At 43.8% G+C, this 18,161-nt stretch overlaps 3 protein-coding genes across 9 annotated transcripts; 2 read left to right on the top strand and 1 right to left on the bottom strand.

The window, feature by feature from the left end:
• Positions 1-1,026: 1,026 nt before the first annotated feature.
• On the top strand, positions 1,027-4,884 carry LOC124473167 (cold-inducible RNA-binding protein B-like). 2 transcript variants are annotated; one of them, XM_047028468.1, is made up of 6 exons: positions 1,027-1,130; positions 1,299-1,405; positions 1,535-1,658; positions 1,745-1,955; positions 2,117-2,178; positions 4,797-4,884. In XM_047028468.1, the coding sequence occupies exons 1-6, from the start codon at positions 1,031-1,033 to the stop codon at positions 4,799-4,801; spliced, it is 609 nt and encodes a 202-aa protein (XP_046884424.1). In that variant the 5' UTR covers positions 1,027-1,030; the 3' UTR covers positions 4,802-4,884. The 2 variants fall into 2 exon arrangements, with proteins under 2 accessions (XP_046884424.1, XP_046884423.1); XM_047028467.1 differs by lacking the exon at positions 4,797-4,884 and adding an exon at positions 2,590-3,610.
• A 785-nt stretch (positions 4,885-5,669) lies between these two features.
• Positions 5,670-10,971, top strand: LOC124473168 (cold-inducible RNA-binding protein B-like). Of its 6 annotated transcripts, none has more exons than XM_047028475.1 (7): positions 5,670-5,756; positions 7,049-7,157; positions 7,298-7,404; positions 7,766-7,916; positions 8,415-8,517; positions 8,720-8,754; positions 9,868-10,971. In XM_047028475.1, exons 2-7 carry the CDS (start codon positions 7,058-7,060, stop codon positions 9,885-9,887), a joined length of 516 nt encoding a protein of 171 aa, XP_046884431.1. In that variant the 5' UTR covers positions 5,670-5,756; positions 7,049-7,057; the 3' UTR covers positions 9,888-10,971. The 6 variants fall into 6 exon arrangements, with proteins under 6 accessions (XP_046884431.1, XP_046884428.1, XP_046884429.1 ...); XM_047028472.1 differs by having other exon boundaries at positions 8,720-8,784; XM_047028473.1 differs by having other exon boundaries at positions 7,766-7,937.
• On the bottom strand, positions 10,682-14,172 carry si:ch211-212d10.1 (granzyme B(G,H)). The gene is made up of 5 exons (XM_047028466.1): positions 13,965-14,172; positions 13,465-13,621; positions 12,669-12,795; positions 12,315-12,539; positions 10,682-12,186 (listed from the first exon to the last, which is right to left on the bottom strand). The coding sequence occupies exons 1-5, from the start codon at positions 14,122-14,124 to the stop codon at positions 12,043-12,045; spliced, it is 813 nt and encodes a 270-aa protein (XP_046884422.1). The 5' UTR covers positions 14,125-14,172; the 3' UTR covers positions 10,682-12,042.
• Between the last annotated feature and the right edge of the window lie 3,989 nt (positions 14,173-18,161).

Here is an 18,161-nt window from a genome sequence, read left to right as displayed (position 1 = left end):
CCTTTGGAAAGGAAACGCCATTAAACTTGAGTAAGATAATGTCAAATACTTTACTGTCGGGCATACCCTAGCAAGGCCCCATTAGAGTGCTTTTACTTTCGATCTAGTGCGTGGAGTCCATGTGGCCAAACATACTTGAGTAGGCCTACCAAGGGAAATCGAAAGCATAATTAAAACAGTTAATATGATCTCTCATTTTTACAAATAACTTGCTCCCTTTTCTAAGTTTACATTTTAATTTGTTTAATGACGTCGTCACGCTTGTGGTTGGTGATTTTTCCTTCAAATAGAGAGTTCCCACTCAACTGAGGAGCAATTAGCTAGCTAGTCCTCGCAGGACACGCCCAGTGCTTGCATTTACTCAGTGGCCATTTTCTCATCTGTCTCAGACGACGTTAAACCACACAGAGGTAAGGATGTGTTCTCTCGAGTTATTCGTTTACGTCAGAAGTTTCAGTAAGATTATTTTACAATTCGACAATAATGTTTTAAAAATTAAGCGACAGTAAATCAATCGGTAACTGTTCGCTAGCGACATATTCCAGTTGACTTGATGTCGAAAATGCATGTGTCGTGGTTGTGCGCTTAGCCTCTGCTGGCCCCAAAGAAGCCAGATATTGGCGACAAGACCAACTAGTTGCTTGTCTATGGGTTATTATTTACCAGTAAAACCGTCCATCGCTTGTACATTTCAACATGGTTTGGTAATCAACAATCCTTATTTTTTATTTGTTTGCTTGGTTTAGTTTTATTTGTTGCCGTTTCGCACTGCGTGGTGCTAAGCTAACGACGTCGTTAGCAGCGGAAGCTAACGCTGGTATACAAAATGGCTTTGTTGCATGTTGAACAATGAAAGGCCAGGTGTTTTTTTTTTAAAGGAAGCCACGTTTTGGTCCCTCATAAGCATCAAGTAAATCGTAAATGTTTACGAATGATTAAATGGACAGTTGGCCAACAGTTGGTTAATGTGTGAATAACGAATATCCCGACAAACTCTGAATAACTAAAATCATTTCTAAGACTTTTCAAGATGGCTGATGATGGAAAGCTTTTTGTCGGTGGCCTCAGTTTCGATACAGAAGAACCCTCTTTGGAAGAGGCGTTTTCCAAGTATGGGGACATCGTAAAAGGTATGTTGTATGATTGCTATAAACTGTTATCTCCGCACGCTAATCATTTACTCGCCCAGTTGGATGTATTGAAATGAATAATCCGAAAAAATGTAGAAATAATTAAATGACCCCTTATGCTGGGCACTATATTACAGCAGGTATTGACGTTATTCATGCCTCCCTTAGTTGATGTAGTCAGAGACCGTGAGACGAAACGGTCCAGGGGATTTGGCTTTGTCACTTTTCACAGCCCTGATGATGCAAAGGCAGCCATGACAGCAATGAACGGCAGGGTAAGTAGATGGCTTTACTGCACTGGGCATATCGCAACGTAAATAATAATCCCGTTGTAAAAATTATAATAAAATAATACATATATTTAATTAACAAAAAAAAGTTCTGCCCCCAAAATTGTTTTGTAGTCTCTTGACGGCAGAACCATCCGTGTTGATGAGGCGGGCAAGTCTGGAGGAAGATCTGGTGGTTTTCGAGGAGGATCCAGTGGTGGCAGAGGAGGTGGATTTTTCAGAGGGGGCAGGGGAAGAGGTGGGTGTGGTTATTCAGATGAAGTAAGGACTTCGGTCCCTGAAAGAACGGCCTTTTAAATGTTTTATTTTTGTGCTATTCACCAGGTGGCGGAGGATATGGAGGTGAACGTAGCTATGGCGGAGACAGAAGTTATGGTGGCGGCGGAGGCGATAGGAGCTACGGTGGTGACCGGAGCTATGGAGGGAGTGGAGGTGGAGAGAGGAGTTATGGAGGAGGCTACAGGAGTGGAGGAGGAGGAGGTGGTGGAGGATACTCTGGAGGTGGAGGTGGCGGTGGAGGTTACAGGGATAACCGGTGAGTTTTGACTTTCAGGCTGGTTGCTGATTTAAAAAAAGAGAAAAGATTCTTGCGTACTGGTGCTTTGAGCTCTTTCAAGCCGTATATATGAACAATGAATTACAATCTGTACGATTTACATTATTGTTTTGATCAATTTGGAAATGAATCTCTTTCAGGAGCCAAGGAGGTTATGGTGATCGTTCCGGAGGATCCTACCGAGACAGCTATGACAGCTATGGTGAGTATTGCAGTGATCAAGCTTTAGCAGTTGAGCCAGATTAGAATTGTGGACAAAAACCACCCCGTTTCTCACTCCCTGATCTCTTGGATTAGTATGTTAAAATACTCAAGTCCTCTCAAAGAATCCTGCAGCCGTTCTTTGAAACGATGGAAATCCAACCATCAAATGCATAGAAAAACCAGTTGTCCTAGTTCCCAAGGCCACATTCCGTGGAGGCTATGCTCAGAACCTGTCCTTTTTTCCCAAGAATCAAAAAGAATGCCCCTCGACTTGTGCTTTCCCCGTTCCACAGAGACAACCTGTACAGAGCATTGGCACACCCCTCATTCATAGGATTCTAGTGTTCTGTGTGAATAATGTCAGAATGCTGCAGTGCCTTTACACTTTTGCCCTACTTCTTGTCCTCAGCTACACACGAGTAAATACAAAAAAAACTTCCTGATTGCAAGATCGTCACTTCGCTGGCTGTTTTCTTTTTAAAAGATGCGCTCTTCGAAGATCCCTTTTTTTGAATTTTTGTTGTTGTTTTCTGTTTGTGGTATCTGGTTCTAGTGTTTTCTTTAACAGACATTGCAGCATCTTCAGTCCTTTTTATCGTGTTGAAAATATTATTCAGGATAATCTGTCCTCTTGGCAGGAACTGAAATCCTGTAGAAACTTTACTGTTAGGCTTGGCGCTCAAATGTGGAGCGTTGGTCCTTTTTTTGATCAATTTTTTTCCTCCTGGTGTAATGGGACTGCTTTCTGGGGGGATCAAAGTTGATGATTTTAAGAAAAATGGCTTAAATTGAAATGAAACCTGTTTCACTGTTGAACCGCTCCTAGGTAGGATCTCTGTAAACTGTCCAACACAGCCTGATAGCTTCTATGACAAATTCAGTCTCTTGACCTGACCATGACCCTGCTCATTCTAAGCCTCAAATATCTGCAAAAAGACGTTACTATCTAATCTTCCTTTTTAAACTGGAGTTGTAGTGAATTCTGGTCTTTAAAATAAAATAAAAAAAAGGAGAAATTAAATCTTTTAGATCTACACTAGAAGCTTGACAAGCTGTGATGTTTCCAGGGGGAACTGTAATTCATTCATTTAGTGTAGGAAGGAAGGAATGTTGACTGGTAGCACTGGTTTCCAGTAAACCTCCTTGATATTGATAAAGATATGTAAGTATTCAATATCTAGTGCAAAGTGATTAACTTTGTCTGGTGACTCAACTTCTAGCTCTTGAGCTGCCATACTCGGTGTAGCTGATGCAGTCTGCTGCAGCTGGCAGTTCCATTATGCTACTCTGATGGACAAAAAAAACCCCATTCAAGGTCATCCTCAAGAAATGTTACTACAAGGAAATGTGCTCTGTTCTGTGTACCAACACCTCTAAGATTTTTTTGTATATTCTGGCTTCATGAAGCCTATTAAACAATCCGTTGAAAATGCTCTGATTTCTTGTGCCTCCAAAGAATGACGCTAAGCTGAATGTGATGATGCTCTAGACAATTACCTCAGTCTGGAAGATATGTAGGTGGGTCGATAGAGCAGACAAGTGTTGCACTCCATTTTAAAGGAAAATGATACTGGGGTCTTGTTTTGGAAAGGTGCTCAGGTATAGCCTGAGAGTTCGTCAGAAATTACTGGGATCGTTAAATGTTATACATTGGAGGCTTTTAAATAGTCCTGTCTTAAGCTAGCCAGTGTGGGTGGGCTCTGTTTCCGTTAGTAGAAATGAGAATTCAAGCAGAATTGAAATGAAATGTCCTCTCCTGGTACTGGTTCTGTTATAATGCTTCATTGCGCCCAAGAGCTCTGCTATCGGTTTGGAAATCAACAAAGTCCTTGGAGAATGAAGTGTTGGGCCTACCGACACGCGAACCCTCTCTGGTGAATGCTGCTCTCTTGGCTAGTTCATATGTGGAGATAGGCCAGTAATGTGAGGTAACAATTTTTGCTCTCCTGTTCGCATCCCTCAACAGTTCTCATTTTGATGTCCCATCTTATCTACCTTTTTCAACTTTGCCCCCTCCCCTACCCAGGGCTATCACCCCCCCCTCCCCTCCACCCAGGCCCTCCTGAGATAGAACTTAGTCACTGTCCAGTTTTCTATAAGAATGCATGACTACGTCGAGTGACGTGTCCTGTTAATGGGGACCCTGTTCCCGTTTAGAAGAAATGGGACGTGAGCTTCTCACAATGACCATTGAGCATTTGAAATTTTCACCAACTGTCATTGCTGGAAGATGCTAGTGTCCCAAAGAGATCCTCCCAAAAAAAATTGACTCATGTGAAACTCACTTAAAAAAAACAACCAAGTGTTTGTATTGTTCTCCCTGCGATTACAAAGTTGTTTTCATCTTAGTGTAGACTGATTTTACATTTTCCTTTGCGTGTCAGTACAGAAAATCACTAAATTGTCTAGTTTGAATGTCTTTACTGTCAACTTCCAACTATTATTTTGAAAACTTGTTTCAGTGTTTTAAGTTCAGACTCAACTCTTGAGCAATTTGAATAATAGTTATATTCACAAACTGTACTTGTAATTTTAATGCATGCCGTTTTACGTGCATTTTCTGTTTTCATTTGTGGTTGCCCCCAAAAATAATGACCTTTTTTGTCGCTTGATTAGGTTGACCAAAGGCTCGGGTCCTGAGAAGAGACTATTTGACCGGGACTACTGGTCTGCCTGGGTATTCACTCACTCCAGCTACGTCATACCAAGGAGATGGATTACATCTATGGTGGGTCATGGCCATTGTATTATGCCAACTAGCAAGATGTGCATATCATTCATAAGAGTGCATCTCAATAGGATCTCTTATGAGAATCTAGTTCAAATGAATCGATAGGGTGCGAAAGGTAGTCTTTAACCCTTGTGCTGCCTTTGGGTCACAACGACCCAGCGTTGTGTTGCAACAACTTAACCCAATACAAAAACAAAAAGCATTTTCTTTTAACCTTCGCGCTGTGGGGAGTCTGAGACAGCCTGACGGTTAAAAGAAAATTCTCCACTTTATTTTTGTATGAGGTTAAGTTGTTGCAACTTGACAGTGGGGTTACTGACTGATCTAAACATGCTTGTACATGGCCAATTAAACTGGAAACGCACCCAATGCCTCTTGTATGTTGTAATGTGTTATTTTGACCATTATGTAACAACTAAATCGTTGCCATGTCAGTGACTGAGAAATTGGATCAAGTACTAACTTATGCAAGATGTGAATTGATGCTGCCATTGCTGCCGCTTTTAACAACAAGACTTATCTGGCATGACTGATTCTATGCGTCAAACTTAGCTTTTTGAATGGTTTCACTGAGTGTAATTCTTCGGTTAATTTGAATCTGAATGTGGGGATATCACTTGGACTAACCCCCTTTTCCCCTCATTCTGATTTATCACTACCTGGCATAACTATTCCACTATGTCTTCCTCAATCTAATGGAGGGTTTATGTTTCAGGTCAAGCACAGGATATATGATCTTACTGAGGAGCAGATTGCTGGTCTGTCCCCATCAAGAGGAAGGACCTGAATGAAAAGGAGATGTCCTTCAGGGTGTGCTGGCTGCTGGGTTTGCATGTTGTCTATGGGTATGGGCATCCAATTGATTATTTTTGGATGTGCACAATACTGTTTGAAATTTAACCGAAATGGCAAGAGACTGTATGGGGGGAAAAAACGACAATTAAATAAGATTTGTGGATATTTTGGTGCCAAGGCTCATGAAAACTGACTGTTGAAGTAAAGCTTGGTTAAAACCTATTGATTGGGCTTTTTTTTTATGTGGTCATGCCAATGAAACAATATTTTTTATAACGAGGTAAATATATATACAAATTAGCGTTGGATAGTTCCATTTTCTCGTGACCAAATATGTCACAATATCGTGAAAAGCATATATTTAGCCTGACGTGCCAGCCAGCTTAAATCATGTAGATGTCACGTGGGACGCATCGTTACAAAGACGTAGCTAGCTAGCTGGCATCCTAGGATCTTGATCACTCACGCAGCTTCAGGCCAGTCGGTCATAACAGATTTCGACGGCGTTTTGTTGGGGGTAATATGCCTTTACATTCAGTAATTTATACATGTTTTTCAGTGCCTGTCGAATGATGAAATATATCACTTTAAAGAGACGGGAAAGGGATGAAAAAATGTGATTAGGGAATATTTTGGCGACGCGCTCGCCGATAGTCGTTCAAGCCTGGCTAACGCAAATATCCTCGCCGCAGTGGTTAGCAAGCCAGCTAAGATAGCTGGTTGTCGAGTACATGTTAGTGTGGTAGAATCTAGTATGATTTAGACAAACGTACATATTTATAATTTGTTTTTCTATAGACGTATAGTTAAATTAGAGTATTGGTATTTTAAAATGTAATGACGCAGTAGAAGCGGACTGGCTGACCGGGGGTGGTCATGTTGGTGTAATTCACAATGATGGTGCTCAATGGCGCCGTGAATCTGAACAGCGATGCTGAACAAAGGGGGAGTCTGGGCCTAGCACATGTGGGGGCGGGTAGCACCACGGTTGGAAATGCTGTTACGTGACCTTACGTTTTGACGGAACATATTACGGCACATATTGAGCTAACGCTAGTGTTTTATTTCTATAAGTGAGCGTAAAATGTATTAGTTGCCTGTATTTTCAAGTTCCAAGCCAGTTTAGGAATACTATCGCTAACCAGTGGCGCTATCTAGCTAGCTATCTTTCATCCTTATCCCGTAACTAGTAATGTGTGTGTCTGGGCTACTAGTCGCTAGCTAGCATGCATGCTGCTTGGTTTGGGCCTTTAATTGCTTTTAGAAATGAGGGCTTCCCTATAGTTCCTATAGTACAGCACATCCAACCGAATGTCAATTATTGTCCCTTTTGTCTACACAGGTGAATAGAATGTCTGACGAAGGGAAGCTATTTGTTGGTGGCCTCAGCTTTGACACCAATGAGCAGTCATTAGAGGATGTCTTTTCTAAATACGGGCAAATATCAGAAGGTAACGTCAAGCCACTATGAAGTTGCACTGATCAATGTGATATGACACATTTTGTAAATGTGTATTACATGCAAGTTTAAGTAATATGCTTAATTCCCATGCTGTATAACGAAACTATATATATTTTTCTCCCTTTTTAGTGGTTGTAATTAAAGACCGAGAAACGCAGAGGTCTCGAGGATTTGGCTTCGTTACGTTTGACAATCCAGATGAGGCCAAGGATGCAATGTTGGCCATGAACGGCAAGGTGAGCTATATGGACTTTTTCAGTCTGGTCAAGATCAGTCATATGGCAATAATGTCCATTTGAAAATGTACATTTTAAGGGTTAGTTGGATAACCTAGAAATATTAGATTTATGCATTTAACAGACGCTTTATCCAAAGCAACTTCCAAGAGAGTTTGACAAAAGTGCATAGGTCACTGATCATAACGAGATAGCCTCAAACGTTGCGGGTAGGCAAACATGTAGCATACATTGTGAAACCAAATAAATCCCAAAGGGAAGAACAATAAGAGCATGTAGTTAAACAAGATGCAATAACCTCAAATATCACTGTGGGGGTTTTATAATCACATTTCATTCCCCCCACCCCCCCTCTCTTTAGTCCCTGGACGGCAGGCAAATCCGTGTGGACCAGGCTGGCAAATCTGGTGGCGGCGGGCGGTCAGGAGGCGGCGGTTTCCGCGGGGGCTCATCCGGCGGTCGAGGCGGCGGTGGAGGTTACTTCCGTGGAGGCAGAGGTGGTGGTGGAAGAGGTGGGCGTGGCTTCTCGCGAGGCAAGTTTGTTGTTTTCCTGTCCAGTAAGGTCCCCCTGCACTCGTGTGCCCCGCCCTCGTTTCTCTTGGTTGGAGTGACTGACAGACCGTCTCCACCGCTCCCCTCGCACCTGCCGAGAAGGAGCTCGTCCCTCACACCTCTACTTGGGTGCCTGCGATCCGCAGAACTAACCACAAGTAGTTGTGTGTGTGTGTGTGTGTGTGTGTTTTTGCGTGCCCTTACCCACCTCCGTCAAACCCCTAAGCCTGGCTCCTCCTACGTCCTCATGTCTGGTTCTTGTTTTGCAGTGACTCTTGCCGTGATCTAGTAGCCGTAGAGGTTTGAGTTTGACCCACGTTTCTTGTCTCCTGAATATCCGACCAGTACATTCTCTCGTGCTCTTAACGACCTAAAAAAAAAAAAAAAAAACGGCTGTGATGCTTTGCTGCTTGGTTCGTGGACGTGTGCTGACGGCTGTGCTGGCTGTTGGCTTGCAGGTGGCAGTGATCGAGGCTACAGCGGTGGCGGCGGCGGGGGACGCTACGACAGCAGAAGTGGAGGTGGAGGATACTCCGACCGAGGCTATTACAACAGAGACAGGTGATTAGCTCAGCACATCTCTTCACTTGCATCAGAGCTCGAGGTGGTTCTTGCTCTGGTGTGCTGACATCCAGTCGAGTCAACGAATGCATTTACAAATCCACCCTAAATGGGCAACAAGGATATTTGTAGGGGTTGCTATTTCTCCCTCTCCACTACCTGTTTACTCATACTTGCCCCTTCCTCATTTTTGTGTTTACAGAGCGCAAGGAGGAGGAGGATACGATCGTTCTGGAGGTTCGTACAGAGACAGCTTCGATAGCTATGGTGAGGCTTCTTAAGTAAGCTTGCACAAGTCAGTCTACGATAGGCGGCCAATCCGGTGCCTGGACAGCCTCATCACAGGAAAGCTGCTGTAGAATTGGATTGGGCCCCAATCATCGCCAGAGTCGAGGCAGGTCCTCGAAGCGCATTGCAGCTGGATGGGCTTCTCTTGGGCCGGCTTCGCCCCCTATGGTCCTCAGCGGTCCTGGACGAGTCCAGTGATCACACGGCCTAGTAGCTAAAACAAACTCTGCTCCCTTTAGTGCATGAAGCGTCAGTCAGGGCGAGATCAGAGTTTTAAACTGGGGAACGGCCGTCCCAGGTGTGCTGGGGGGAGGCCTACACAGCCTCTCGGTGTCTGGGGGGGGCATGGAGCTCTGGGCAGGTCGTTTTTTTTTTGTTGTTTTGTTTTTGGACAATTTGATAAAGTGTTAGAGGGAACCGAAATATGGTTCTCAGGTTGGCTGAGTTGTCCGAAGTGCTGCGTCCATGTCTACCTGGACTCTGAACCTCATTAATCACTAGGCTTTTTCTTCTTTAAACAGGATATGGAGTCCTCATTGTCTCCCAGTGAGGCCTCTGCCATAGTTGAAATATGTTGAAGAAGCTAAATGTTGAAGGTCCAGTTTAAAACACAGAGTGGGTGGAAAGGTAGGCTGACCACAGGTCTGGCGTGAGCTTCTTACCAGGCTGTGCACTTTAGCTCGCCACCGCTTGTGATGTCAGAAGCTTTCTGTCTTTCGCCTGCCCTGTTTCTAGAGGAATCCTTTTCATTCCTAAAGTTGCCATCCTGCTCTGCAGTGAAGTTCTTATCTAGTTCCTTTAAACTAATTAATTGAAGTGCGTTTTGCACTGGTAGAATCTTTTCGTTGTTACTTTGGTATTTTCGGGGGGGGGTAAATGATGGCTTTTAGCATCAAGTGAATCTTCTCAGTTAACTGGTCAGTGTGTCTGGAGGAGTAAAGAAGTTGGATGGTTTTCAGTAAGTAGAAGCTTTCAGTCGCAGGGCCCTCTTTAAGAGACGAGTCTTCCTGCTACTGAATTTCGGTAACGTGTGTGTGTGTGTGTGTCTAACTTGCTGCTCAGGTGACGATGGTGGCTGGTAGATGGGGCTCGGAGGACGTCCGGATGTGTCGTCTGGGCACGGCCCCTCACCCCCGATCCGGCGGCCCTATCCCGATGACCGCGGGCCCGGCCTGGGCCTCGAACCCAGCGCCGCCCCCACCCCCCCCCCCCCCCCGCTGCTCCGCAACACTTTAAATATCTTCTTCTGAAACCGACCATGTAGACAAGAGCAGTCCTGGATAAGTGCGGGGAGGGCTGGCTCACACCTCAAGAGTCAGCCAAACCGGTCCTGTTCCAAGTTTTTTTTATTTTTGGTGAAGTTTTTTGGTCCTTTTTTTGATTTTGAGTTATTGATCTGTAGAGAACATTTTGAATTTTATTTACTGTTAGGGGAGCTGTGAAGAGAGGCTCGTGTGCTATAGACTGTCGTCTCACTTTGGGGCCCTGTGGCCACAGGGGTACGATCTAAAAGACTGGGGAATGTATCTAGAGGTAAAGGAATGGTAGCGCTTATGTAGTCGACGTTATGCTCTGCATTTAAGTAACATGCTCGTTACGCTTATTTAGGTTGAGTTTGACTGCTACGCCAGCACGTTGTGGTGAAGTCTAAATGAAGGGAAACGTACACAGAGTCTGATAACATCAACATCACGTTGCACTGTACTTTAGGAAGAGCTGAGGGAGAAAAACTTTCTAGGACTGGTTCATAAATATGTAGTAGGTTCTGGAAGGTGACGAGGACTGGTTCACTTGTGATATGGAGTATGGCCTGTTGCTTCACTGTCCATTTACAGGTTCTCCACAAAGCTGTTTGGTTTCCTCCTTGAGAACTTTATTTTTATTTTTGCTTTATCTGCCGCACATAAAAAGATCGAAATGAGATTTGAAGTCCATATCTCACTTAACAGTTCCAAATACTACGCTCAAAAAATGTGAAACTGGCCAGTTCTATAAGATGCAAACGTCTTATCAAGAGCTAATTTCAACAAACACGCCTTGGAGTAAAATAGTTATTTCACAATACTGTTCTCGCCATAACATCAGATTGGTTTTGTATTTGATTTTTTTTAAGCATTCTGTATCTTCATGGTTGTATTTTTCCTAAATAAAAAAAGCCTTTCCAGATATCTGCTATCTTTTGTTATCAATGTTTACATGCCTGTCTGAGTAGCAGGGTATTTTAAGTGCCCAGTTTAATCTTTATTTGGAACCAATGTTACCTTTTTAGTAAGAACACAGTTTGTTTGTTACCTAGGTTTGGATGCATGATATCAGAAAGTACAATGTCTCCTGTCCTGCAGTGGGTTCAGAATTGAGGTAATTGTCTTCCTTGTGGAGATTAGGTCTTCAACCCTGGTCTTCAGGGACCCCCAGTCCTGCACGTTTTAGATGTTTCCCTGCTCCAAAACACCTGATTCCAATGAATGGTCGTTAGCAGGCTTCTGCCCAACTAGATGATAACCCATTCATTTGAATCAGGTGTGTTGGAGCAGGGAAACATCTAAAATGTGCAGGACAGGGAGTCCCTGAGGACCAGGGTTGAAGACCTCTGTTGTGGAGTCACATGGATGCAAAATTAAAAACAGGAGGAGGCTTAATTGACCAGACCATTTATTTGAACAGTTGTGCTGCAGGTACATGTACACCACCTGTAACTCACTGTTACATTATGAGCATTTGCTAAGATCATATTCCTGAAGATTTAATAATTTATCAAGGTTGGAATGGATATATTTTTGCAAGTCTGCAAGAAACGGCTGCAACACTAGAGAGCTTCAAGCATCTTCAATAATAACGCTTGATGAAATAGGCAAGAGAAAGAAAATATTTTGCATGTTTACCATGGGGTGGCAGTGTAGACTAACGTTTTTGTAACACAGCTAACAGAATGTTTGGTGTGGATCACCTATACAATTACTGGGTGAATGATGCGACTGTATAATGTAAAACTACAACTAAAATACGACAGACTATGCTTATTTTGATAACTAAATCTCCCATAAAAAATGCTGACTGTCAACTGCATGGCACAAAAACAAACTCAGAAAGCTTTAGATAATCTAAATGTAGAAATATGCATCTATCTAACCATAAGCCACTGTACTGATACATTCAAGAGGCTCAATCTCTCGTCTTGTTTGGAACTCAAGCCCCTCTGGTCTCGTCTGACTAGAGACGCATGTTTTTGTGTGGTTATCAGTGATGGGTCACTATCTCGCAAATCCAAGGGAGGTAGTCTGGGATGTGTGTGTAAGCAATGAATCCGTTTTTTTTGTCCTCCATGTATGACACTACCCCAAAGGCCAGGGCACCACAGACCAGCGGTCCTCCGGAATCTCCCTGGAAAACCGAAAGAAATAGTCTCAAGATTAATGCAAACTTTCACGTGTCTTTTCATAAATGATGACATTATTTTGTTCATGTCTTATTTCTTCAACAAATGTTTTTTTGTTTTGGGCACTATTCACCTCGGCAGGTCTGTTGTTTCCCAGTGTGCAGAGAACATGTTTTTCCTTGCATGTATCATTGGAAATGACTGTCACATTGACCTCTCTTAGCACTTTGGAGCCATATCGTTTGTGTATATTTGCGCGTCCCCACCCACACACAAGGCAGTGGTCTGATCGCTGGTCATTCTCCATGGGCAGAGCTAAGGGCTGGACGTGGTTGGTGAACACTGCCTTTTTTTCCAGCTGGGGGTCATTGAGATATATGAGGTCAGGTTAAATTCTCTTGTCAACATTAATAGTTAAATTTGTGTTGAATTAGTGTTGGAATCAAACATGCAACAACTACACGTATTCATTAGTTTGGTACTCTACCTTCAACAGCATGATGTCATTAAGAAAGTCTGAGGTGAAGTTTGGATGTTTATAAACCGCTTTTACTTTCATGTGTTGTTCAGATCCATTATGAACATCGTGAACCCCCAGTTGGGCTGTAATACAGCTTTACAACAAATACAAATTAGCATGAACCTCAGTCTACAGACTTACATTTACATTTACATTTAGTCATTTAGCAGACGCTCTTATCCAGAGCGACTTACAGTAAGTACAGGGACATTCCCCCGAGGCAAGTAGGGTGAAGTGCCTTGCCCAAGGACACAACGTCATGTGGCGCAGCAGGGAATCGAACTGGCGACCTTCAGATTACTATTCCGATTCCCTCACCGTTGAGCCACCTGACCCCCACCAGACCCCCACCTGACCCCCACCAGACTTGAATATAAACAGTACTAATGTCCTAGGAGGATTGTATAGAAGTTGGACAACGTTCATATCCATGTAATCTCTTTGAATTCACCCCAATATGCGTTTACATTTAGTAATTTAGCAGACGCTCTTATCCAGAGCGACTTACAGAAAGTACAGGGACATTCCCCCCCGAGGCAAGTGGGCTGAAGTGCCTTGCCCAAGGACACAACGTCATTTGGCACGGCCGGGAATAGAACCGGCAACCTTTTGATTAGTAGCCCGAATCCCTAACCGCTCACCCATCTGACTCCCTATAAAATCCCTCCGTTTAAATATGTAATAGCTGGAGGTCTTTCATATCTCTCTCTCTCACAAGTAGGGCTTAATTAACGTTGATTTGGATCTCTGACAGTAAACTTACTCTCCATCGCAGTGGGCTGCAGACACCACAAAGTCTTCCCTCAAAAGGAAGCCGCCACAGTGTATGGTCTTCTGGTTACTTGTGACCTTTAGGAGCACCATGTAGGGTCTACTGTGGGGCACTGATTCGTTGCCTCCGAAGATGCCAGCTGCCTGAACTGAGACAGACCACACCAACAGCTGATGAAATGACCGGTTCTCCTGATGAGAACAGCCACTCCTATATCTAGAATAGTCCATTACTTTTGGAAAGTGCTGCCAAACGGGTATATGATTCCCCTGGCACAATGCCACCAATGGATCGGTCCATTAACGGTGAGAAATATTAAACAGACATTTAAAAAGCTCCTTAAAAAACGTAACTGATCTTTGTAGCTGCCTCAGATTTTCTCCCCCCCCCCCCCCCCCCGCCCCAACTGCAACCACACTTAAACACCCCCCCTCCCTCACCAACTACACACACTAGAACACACGCATACAGTTGTCTGGAACTGTAATTACCTTGATTGCAGAACACAAGCATCAGCACCAGAACAGACAGGTTCAGAGAGAAGCCCATAGTGATGCTCTGTTGAGTGTCCGAGTGTTCCTCTCTGCCTCTACGTCTCATGACTGAAGCTTTTATAAAGGAAAGTAAGCAGGAAACACACAGGAACCGCATGTGTGCGTGCAGCCTGAGGTTCGTACACAGACAGGAAGAGGCCTGTAGAAATCTCAAGGATCAACTCAACTGAAAGCACTGAATTTGAGAAGAATAAAATAAGTATTGAAGTAGAAGTGGACTGGAAACGATGGCAACAGAGGAAGCTGGTTCTCCTCTGAGGTGTTTTTGTTTTGCTACACTACAATTCTACTGTACAATTCGTCCTCGGTCTTCGACAAACACATCTGTGCATCTTTTGATTTATGCTATCGTAGATTTACGTAACGCGAAAGGCCACTTCTAAAGTGTGTGACCCTAAGATGACTCGGTGAATGAGTCCACTGGTGGATCATTCAGCGTAAATCAGGTTCTATGTGAGTTCTGTTATGCACAGAGATCGGTCATAATTTACCCCCCAGTGCCTCTGTAGTGGAGGCAAAGAGCCTTGAAGGTTCCCTCCCCCTATTCGGAGCCTGGTCTCATTCATGTCCCCCCTCCCAATTCCTCTGTCTGGCCTCATCCCTCTGAGGGAACATTATCCCCGTTCTGCGCAGTCAACAGAGACTGTATAAAAAATAGGGTTTGTTTGAAATTAGGGCCCCTCAAATCTAGTGATTTGCGACAGTTTTCAGATGAGGTTTCTGAAGAACGGGGTAGACATGAGGAAGAATCCCTCTGGAAAACAAACAGCAGGAGATCAGTCAGCGGGTTGTCCTCTGAACCTGGACATCAGTAGCTTTCAGAACATCCTGGTCAATCATTTTTCTTTCAACCAGGGGAACAAATTCCAATAATCCCACCATTAGAAATATTATGCGCTGCATAAATCGAAAGCAGTTCATAAAGTCTCGTATCTAGTGGGTTCTGCAGGCCTTCTCTTGGTTTGGCAGACGTAAAGAGAACCGACATGAAAGGTCTTCACTGTAAAATACGTGCTTCACATCATCATTATAATTGGAAATGGTAACTATAGAGACATTTTGGTCATTTTATCCTGACAAAAACAAGCTTCTTGATTGGAATTGTGTTGCTGGATCCCTGACCAGTTAAAAACTGTCACGCAAGGTCTAATACTGAGAAATAACCTGCCTTATAGCTTTGAAGGGATCATTTCCCTCCAAATACTTGACAGTATAACTGTTGTCAGGACTGAATAAAAAATAAAACAAACGGTCATGGGATACTTCACCTCATCTGGGTTAATTTTTTTCCACCCCTGTCCTAACGTCGACAACACAGTAGCTGCCTAACACATGCTACATATAATGCCTCATTCCGAAAATCATAAAGTTTGTGGTGTGGTAACAACATCGTAGTCTTGGCTTTGAGGCTAGGCTACCCTTCAGCTATGCAAATAAACTGACTTCATAGCACAGGTATGTCTATGACACAGCCTCCCAAGTCTAGACGAAAATATGGCACATTCATACCTGAGCCACAAGCTTTTATTGTGGTTGTTTTGAAAAACGGTCTGAGGAAGAGGGGGAGGAGAAGACTGAGGAGAAATGGACTGTGGGAGCGAGATGCTGGAACTCAGGGCAGTAATGGGAATCGCAGGAGGAGTGGAGAGGAGCTGGACAGAGAGGAAGCCCAGTGGAAGACGAGGACGGGGCCGCCAGGCCGTCAGCTTTACAGGGACCACGGGAGTTGAGTCCTGAGCTGGTTAAGCTATTGGACGCCGCGGGTGAAGCACGGGAAAGTAATGATGGTCGTAAAAAAAACATAAATCACAGCGTAAATTACATGTTTATTAAGAAGAAAGGATTAGGACAACAACAGAAGGAGGGGCGAAGAGCAGACGTTCTCGGAGCGGTGCGATGCAAGGCACGAGACTGGGAGGCCAGAAGGCCGCGGCTAACTGGAATCACACATGGGACCCAGAGAATCCTAGTGGCGGAGATGTGACTGTCTGTTTAACACGAGGAATCATGTCTTGTGTGACCTTAGTGTCTAAAATGTATAGTACACAGTACACAGTACGTACAGTATATACTGTGTTTATTTGTTGACAGTCCTCTATTTAGCTGTTCTCCAGCACCAAAGGACAGTCTTGCAAAACTGTTTAACAGACCTCCCTCCCCTCTATTCTGTCCCAGAATCTTTTGGAGGCTTCTTTGTGACAGCCACAATAACGTTGGAACATATGCCAACACGTTTGTTGCTATGCGCCGATGCACCTGTAGTTTGTGTCAGTCTCATGATATGTGACCTGTGGGCCTTTGCCACGTAAAATAGCTCGAGTTGAAACTCGAGTTGATTCCTGTTGTAGGCGACGGCTCAAGACAGCTACAGATGAGGGCCGTGAGGGAGCGTGCGCATGTCTGTTTGAAAACAGCCTTGCATGCCTATTCAGTACGTGCCTATCTAAAGGGATCTTATCGGGTGTGGCTGCATCGGGGGTTGAAAGTTTCCCGTTTACGTTGTTTGTTTCCTTTTGATTTCGCAACATCGGATGCAAGATGCACGTTTTCGATGTGGTCTGACATCCCAACCTAGGTTCTCAGACAGTCAATGCTCTAAGAGCATGCTTTCAGTTCATTTGAAGAAAAAACAAACAAAAAAAAAGCAATATTTCACATAAGTTTATGTGAATTTAGCTGTGACTTCCTGTTATACTTCCTCACACATGGCTTCCCAGGGAAGCGTGTCTTGCGACCTCTTCATCATGTCTCAGGAAAAACACCACATGCAGAAAGTCTGCGTATCACAGAGGAAGTGAATGTGACAGTAAAAGAGTTTAGATACTCTCAGCATTTACCCTCGTGTAATTTTATTAAGGCATTGTTGTACTATAATTTACAAACACTAGCACAGGTAAGGGGTCAGTAGCTGTGCTGAGATAAACCACCCCGCCTCAAAACAGTGCAGCCAGTGAAGATTTCTGCCGGTTGTCAAGGCAACCGGAGGTTTCCAAGGCATAAATAGAGCTTCACCTGACACCCCATAAGCCTGCTCTCCGCACACAGTCTGGATGAATGAGACTTCATGTTAACTCTTCAGCGCTGTTTTCACAGCTGGGAATGTGTTGCCCAGGTAGCTCTCGTTCTCTCTGCAGAAGCAGATCGAGGGAAAAACAGCTCCGATTTACCTGCAATTTCAATAAATTATAGTCTTGGGTTCAAATACTTGTCTTGAATTCAATACAGTTTTTCATACTTTATGATTACTGTCATTAGTGAAAGAAAGACCTGTCAATCCAAACCTTTTTCTAATCAGTGGCTGATTACACAATGTCAGTCATGCTTTTCATGTCACTTAAACTCACAGCTATTTAAAGCAACGTCATGACTGATGGAGGTTGTAGTTTTCAAACCAAACCACAAATCTTCTGTGTCTGTGTCATAGGTCACTGTCCATTCCTATCAGGCTGTCATGTCAACATGAGCTGAAGGTGAGATGGAGTTTTCATGTGCTTCAATCCAGGCTAAATTGTTGTCAAGTGAATTAGAAGACCTGTTTTTGGCTCTCTGGTCGTTACTGGTTAGTGGGAAACGTTTTCAAACATCCATGGACTTTTCTCTATGGATACTCTTGGAAGCCAATAAATATATAACTACGCAATAACGTTTCCCCTTGCCAGAAGCATGCGTTTGTGTGTAGCTTTTGAGCCCTGAGATTAAACAGGGCGGCTGTGCAGAATGAAGGATTGCTCACGCTGAACCCAAAACAGCCAGCTCATCTCTGACTCTCAGCTCCCCAAACAGTCTGACATGCCCCAGAGCCTGGCCTCGCCTCTGACACAACTGTCAGGCCTTAAATCACTTGTCACTGAATCAAAATCTATTATCTTCACCATATCAGTCAAAACCATTGGCGGCGAAGTCCTGAGAAGTGGGGGTTTATTTCGATAGATTAAACACAACGAGGGCTACGGTCGTTTTTATCTTTTATGTAGTGTTCTAAGATCCAAGCGGTTATTGGTGCCATTGCTCAAGTACCTGTGAAGCACATTAAACTAACGAAATGTGACAGGAACTGCCGCGAAATGTCACGGCACACTTGTCCTGAGGTAAAGGAAATGTAGCTGTCATCAGAGAGCCTGAATGTGAGATAAG

The sequence above is a fragment of the Hypomesus transpacificus genome, chromosome 10, assembly GCF_021917145.1.
Source record: "Hypomesus transpacificus isolate Combined female chromosome 10, fHypTra1, whole genome shotgun sequence".
Taxonomy (NCBI): Eukaryota; Metazoa; Chordata; class Actinopteri; order Osmeriformes; family Osmeridae; genus Hypomesus; species Hypomesus transpacificus.
The sequence above is the reverse complement of the archived record's forward strand: the minus strand, read 5'-3'. Positions and strand labels throughout refer to the sequence as shown.

Coding starts and splice junctions, on each gene's coding strand:
- si:ch211-212d10.1 (XM_047028466.1), bottom strand. CDS start 14,124: ATGCGGTTCCTGTGTGTTTCCTGCTTACTTTCCTTTATAAAAGCTTCA. Junction 12,796..13,464: donor GCAGCCCACTGCGATGGAGA/GTAAGTTTACTG, acceptor TTTGTTGTAAAG/CTGTATTACAGCCCAACTGG. Junction 12,187..12,314: donor GAAACAACAGACCTGCCGAG/GTGAATAGTGCC, acceptor TCGGTTTTCCAG/GGAGATTCCGGAGGACCGCT.
- LOC124473168 (XM_047028469.1), top strand. CDS start 7,058: ATGTCTGACGAAGGGAAGCTATTTGTTGGTGGCCTCAGCTTTGACACC. Junction 7,405..7,765: donor TGTTGGCCATGAACGGCAAG/GTGAGCTATATG, acceptor CCCTCTCTTTAG/TCCCTGGACGGCAGGCAAAT. Junction 7,938..8,414: donor TGGGCGTGGCTTCTCGCGAG/GCAAGTTTGTTG, acceptor GTTGGCTTGCAG/GTGGCAGTGATCGAGGCTAC.
- LOC124473167 (XM_047028467.1), top strand. CDS start 1,031: ATGGCTGATGATGGAAAGCTTTTTGTCGGTGGCCTCAGTTTCGATACA. Junction 1,131..1,298: donor GTATGGGGACATCGTAAAAG/GTATGTTGTATG, acceptor TGCCTCCCTTAG/TTGATGTAGTCAGAGACCGT. Junction 1,659..1,744: donor CAGAGGGGGCAGGGGAAGAG/GTGGGTGTGGTT, acceptor GCTATTCACCAG/GTGGCGGAGGATATGGAGGT.